The sequence below is a fragment of the Alosa alosa genome, chromosome 4 (assembly GCF_017589495.1).
Source record: "Alosa alosa isolate M-15738 ecotype Scorff River chromosome 4, AALO_Geno_1.1, whole genome shotgun sequence".
NCBI classification, from domain to species: Eukaryota; Metazoa; Chordata; class Actinopteri; order Clupeiformes; family Clupeidae; genus Alosa; species Alosa alosa.
Window position 1 is genome coordinate 7,754,912 of NC_063192.1, and position 5,812 is coordinate 7,760,723.

The following is a 5,812-nucleotide window of genomic DNA, read 5'->3' on the forward strand; positions in this document are numbered from 1 at the left end:
CTTCGAAGTGAACTTTATACCTAAACTGCCTGTTTTTCTGCGTAGGTTTCCTTAACAGGTACAAAGGTACAACAAATCGGGCAGGCGGTGTGTTTGGAGGATGCGGGAGGGAGAAAGTAGAGTGTGTCACGTGGGTGCGCATATTTCCAGAAGTGGATTTAAGGCACTTGATTTAGTCCTCGTAGAAGCACTTGCAGTCTGTGAAGAATCAGTTTCAATTGGTACATTTTGGAAACATGACATGAACATATATCTTTTACTCACCCTTACCTCGGAGAGTTTTAGAATTTAAGTAGGCTAATGCCCAGACGTTTTTTTTCCGTTTGTTCGCAGTTGTGACGATTGATCATTTTTACATCCTTAACACTCTGAGTCAATGGCATGCCCTTCAGTTCCTGCATTTCTCACCATATGATTTAAAATAGCAGCGTAATTCTGTCAACTTTTTTGGGATTACCTTGGGAGCGCCATCCTACAGTGCTTGCCAGTGAGTTAGGCATAATACTCTTTTTTTTAGTGGAGAGGTCATTTTATTCTACCTGAATTGAAAAAACATCAATATATACAATTATGTATGAATATAAACAATGGATAGACACATAGTATGTTAAAGCATATTAAAGTATTTATTTTCATTCAGAGTACAAAAGACATGGCAGTGAATGGAGGTTATTTTGATTCCAAGCAATCAACCCATAGAAGGGGCATTTCCTCCTCACTTTTGTTCTTTGAAGTCAGCAGCAGTCACCCTGACTCAGCCATGAGAGTTATCAGACTTTGTAGCCTGTGTCTGCCAGGTTAAAGTGCTCCGTCAGTTATTTCTAATAGTCCCAATGAGCTGAAGGGAGATTTCTCTCCCTTGAAATCTCAGGATGCCATATGATGCATCTGTAGTGTTTACAGAAAACACACACAAAAATAAACTGCCACCAGAATGTGTTGTGTGCATACAAGGGCTTCAGGAGCAGAAGTCCAGTGGGCAGGTGAAGCGCACCTTGTAGTCCTGGCACCTCCTGCCCCCCTGCTCCGCATTCACACAGGCAAAGCCATGGGTCGCATCATACCTGTGAAATGGAGGCAGTACAAGTCTCGTTTTGCTGAACAGACCACTGAAGGATTTGATGCTACTGCTGGCTACTGTATAGCACACCACAGATTACTATGCAGGTCATTGCACACAACATTACACACCACACTACACATGCCAGAGGGCATGATCACATCAGCTCCCGCATACACACCGTCACGTCCTACGCCACATATGTTGTTATTAATTAATTAATTCATTAATTAATTACATTACATTTAGCAGACACTTTTTGACCAAAGTGACATACATATGTCAACTATATTACAAGGGATTACACTGTCGCCGGAGCAACTTGGGGTTAAGCGCCTTGCTCAAGGGCACAACGATGGAAGCCGGGAATTGAACTGACAACTTTCAGGCTACTGCATGTTAGCCCAGCTCCTTAACCACTACACTACCACACCCCATTGTTATATATATTAAAGTATAAGTAGTATATATACTCTGATCTCGTGAAGGAAATTTGGTCTCTGCATTTATCCCAATCCATGAATTAGTGAAACACATTCAGCACACAGTGAACACACAGTGAGCTGAAGCACACACTAATCCCGAAGCAGTGAGCTGCCTGCTACAGCAGCGCTCGAGGAGCAGTGAGGGGTTAGGTGCCTTGCTCAAGGGCACTTCAGCCGTGGATGTGGGCATGGGAGAGCAGTGCTCTACCACATTTTACCTACTGGTCGGGGATCGAACCACGGCTGCCCCACATGTACATATGGCAATAACATTTCAACAGCTGACAACATGACACGGGCCTGTGGGAAGCCTTACACTTGGAAAGTGTCACCAGTCTGGAGGGCGGGGACACCGCTGGTGGTCATGGCCTCGATAGCCACTGGTTGGCTGCACACCGCCTCAGGGAAAGCTATCTGCAGCTGCCGGAAGGTCTCGTAGTCCCCGCGGCCCGTAGGGTCATCCAGGTCAAACCACCGAGTTCGACAACCTGGCACACAATGTGTAACATAGGGTTCATCATTGACGAATATACAAGGCCGTAGTTCTAAGTATTCATTGCCTATTGTTCCTCTTTAATTGACTAGTTTTTTTTTGGAGGGGTGAAGGTTGTGGAGCACTGATGGTGTCCTGTCAGAAAACCTACCTTGACAGAAATCAGAGGGGCAGGTTAGCATCACTTGGTAGTCATCGCATGTCCCCTTCCTTTGCTCTGAGTTGATACACACAAACCCAAATGTGACGTCATAGCTGAATGGAAAAAGAAACATTGTTAATGTAAGTCACATAGTACTGTAGTTGTAGAATATGTCCACTACAAGCTTTTCCAGCTGACAAAAGTAGTTATGAGTACCACCACTACTGTGAGTAATAGTAGTTATGAGGACTACATTGCTATTCTCTATTCAAGGGATGATATCAGCATTGGCTGCATGATCTGGGCTCATGTCCACACACACAAGTGCTCTGGCATGCCAGCTGTCACATGCTTTTTAACCTTGGCGAGTGGAGCAATAACTGCATACTTTATCAGCCAAGTAGTGTCTTGCTCTCCAAATAGATGTGCTTCAATTAGGCCTAATCAAAGCTATAAGTTATTTTTGTCAAAGATAATAAACATTTGTGCTTGCGCAACATTTGTTGCTGGCTACTCCCCTTTCAGTCCCTTGAGACCTTGTTATGGAGATTGATACTGTTTCTCTCTGGCTAAACCCTTGTAAGGTGTTCTGTGGGTCCCGTTTTCAATGTATGCTTAAAGACAAAAAAAATATATAATTTATTATTTTTCCTAACTCAAACTCATTGTCCTTGGCTTATTTTCTGTGAAGAACACACAACATAACTTATTTTCAATGACTGCACACAGTAGCCACCCCACCCCCTAACCATAACTATTACAAATGAGGTGTTGGGTCCTACTTAACCCGAGTGTGATAATTGTAGGTGCTATGTACAGTACCTTAACTGTGTCCTCCTCCTAATTGGGCCTGCTGTGTATGTGGGTGCCTGTGTGGGTGTCTGTGTGTCTCTGTGTGTGTCTGTGTATCTGTGCGTCTGTATTTGTGTGTGTCTGAATGTAGGTGTCTGTGTGCTGAAAATGATCATGATCACAGGGGTAAATGACAAATATCCTTTTAGCCTTTTATCAGTTATTGTTAGATAATTTTCCATTGGGAAGACAAACTTGCTTTTATGTACCCATTGTGTGTAAATGTAAATAAATCTTGACGGACCAGAGCACATTAGCACACATAACTCCGGTTATTACAATTACATTTTACCACTGTAAGTACACATCAGAACCACTGTTGGTTTCCTTGAGTGAATGAATGGATGTGCAGTCTATGCTTGTGCTCTCTCGCAGAGTGAGAGAGAGAGAGAGAGAGAGAGAGAAGAGGCTCACGAGAGGAAGATGTCGCCGGTGTGCTTTGCTGAGATGCCGTAGAGCGTCTGTGCCTCCAGGCTGATGGGGTTCCTGCACACCTGGCCTGGAAACATCTGCAGCAGCTTGGGGAGCGACTCAACATCACTGCTCAGCCAGCGTGTCCGACACTCCTCTGACACTACGGTGGAGACACACACAGGTGAGAACATACAGCGCACCAATGGGAGCATGCAGATTCATGTAAACACTTTATGAAAAGAGCACATGTGTATTATGCATCCAGGCAAATAAACTAGAGGCTGAACAGAGATAATTATATTATATTCATATGAAATAAATATAATATAATATAAGTCTTCTATAATTATAGTAGAGGTGTGTGTGTGTGTGTGTGTGTGCTGGCCCTCACCTGAACAAAAGTCACTTGGACAGGTGAAGCGTACTCTGTAGTCCTTGCAGGTGCCACTCCCCTGGTCCGCATTGACACATGCAAACCCATAGGTGGCGTCATAGCTGCAGAAGAGAGTGAGAAGCCAATGTCAAACATCTCACATGCAGCTCAGGTTCCAAGCAGTTGGACGAGAGAGTCAAACCGTCAAACCCCAGGTGGACACTCACACCAGGAAAAACATCTCCGGTCTCTGAAGCTGACTGGCCGGACAGTGTCTGGGCCTCGATGGCGATTGGCTGTGGGCAAATCTCCCTGGTATATGTGGAACGGAGCATGCTCAGAATCTCAAAGTCTCCATTGTCTGTTGGGTCGTCTGAATCGAACCAGCGTGTCCTGCAACCTGGAATAAATTAGAGGTTACTGTAGCATGCAAACAGAAGTGCCCCGAACACACACACACACACACACACACACACACACACACACAAACACACACACACAAATATACACAGTCCACACACATGTACACAAACACACACATACAAAAATCTGTTGTTCATGTCAACTCCTGACGTAAGATCTTACCGCTACAGAATGATCCACTGCAAGTGAACATGACTTTGTAGTCCAAACACGGCCCTTTCGTCTGCTCTTCATTGAGACACACCACACCTTCAGAAACATCTAACCTGCACACACAAACACACACACACACACACACACACACACACACACACACACACACACACACACACACACACACACACACACACACACACACACACACACACACACAGACACACATGGCCATGAGTCCATACATCCAGTGGCACAGAGCATGCTGAGTTCTATATTCTAGAGCCCTGTTCACATTTAGGGCAATTTACTCATTGCCCATATCTTGTCACCTTAAAAGTTGAACTTATTCTAACTTTGTCTTGCAGCATTTCCGCATTGCCTGTGGTTATTTAGCCTGTTTTTGCTGAGTCACATTGACATCACATGGTCTCTCTCTCTCTTTGTCTCTCTCTGTCGCTAGTTGCTTGCAGTGTAGTGACTGCAGAGGTGCGTACTTGTGAAAGGTGTTTTTGGTGTGTTGGGCTCGGATGCCGGCGGTGGTCTGGACCTCCATGTGGGTGGGCGTTGCGCAGATGGACGCACTGTGGCTCCTCTTCAGGTCCCGCACCAGCTCAGAATCGCCCTCCGCCGACACGTCCCTGTCATCAAACCAGCCTGTCTGACAGGCTGGGGGACAGCAGAGTGGACAGCAGAGGATAGAGTAAAGGAGAGTAAGGGAGAGTAGAGGAGAGGAGAGGAGAGGAGAGTAAGGGAGAGGAGAGGAGAGGAGAGGAGAGTAAGGGATAGGAGAGGAGAGTAAGGGAGAGGAGAGGAAGGCAGAGGAGAGGGGAGTAAGGAGTAAGGGATAGGAGAGGAGAGTAAGGGAGAGGAGAGAAGTGATTAAATGAGTGTTGGTATGTCAGAATTATATTCCAGTGTCTACTCACTTTCCTCAGCTGAAGCCATAGGGGATATTTCTGAAAATATAAAAAAGACGTTTTAGTTCATCCCATGAAAGAGAAAATAGCATTCAGTGTTTCCCTTCCCTATATGACCAAATATAGTAAAATAAATAAAATAATAATATTATCAATAAAATAATAATATTAATAAATAATAAAAAAATAAAATATTAATAAATAATAAAAACAAAATGACTATCATATCTTAACATCTGCAACAGCAACAACAGTATACTATTGCTCCTCAAGGGCTTTCCATAGAACTACTATACTCCTAATTATTATTACAATAAAAGTAATAGCAATAACAAACATGATTATAAAAGGTTAGATATTAACTATTATAAACAATTATTTTGAAAGGAAAAAAACTCACTAAGAAGTACAGCCGTCCACACTGCAAATACCTAGACATAGGATGTTAAAAAGCAGGCAGTAACATGTATACTGTACAAGAGAAAACTCTTTATGCA

At 43.8% G+C, this 5,812-nt stretch overlaps 1 protein-coding gene across 1 annotated transcript; it reads right to left on the bottom strand.

The window, feature by feature from the left end:
• Positions 1-607: 607 nt before the first annotated feature.
• On the bottom strand, positions 608-5,046 carry si:dkey-205h13.2. The gene is made up of 8 exons (XM_048241060.1): positions 4,893-5,046; positions 4,405-4,508; positions 4,047-4,219; positions 3,838-3,941; positions 3,447-3,606; positions 2,190-2,293; positions 1,862-2,033; positions 608-1,064 (listed from the first exon to the last, which is right to left on the bottom strand). Exons 3-8 carry the CDS (start codon positions 4,058-4,060, stop codon positions 959-961), a joined length of 660 nt encoding a protein of 219 aa, XP_048097017.1. The 5' UTR covers positions 4,061-4,219; positions 4,405-4,508; positions 4,893-5,046; the 3' UTR covers positions 608-958.
• Between the last annotated feature and the right edge of the window lie 766 nt (positions 5,047-5,812).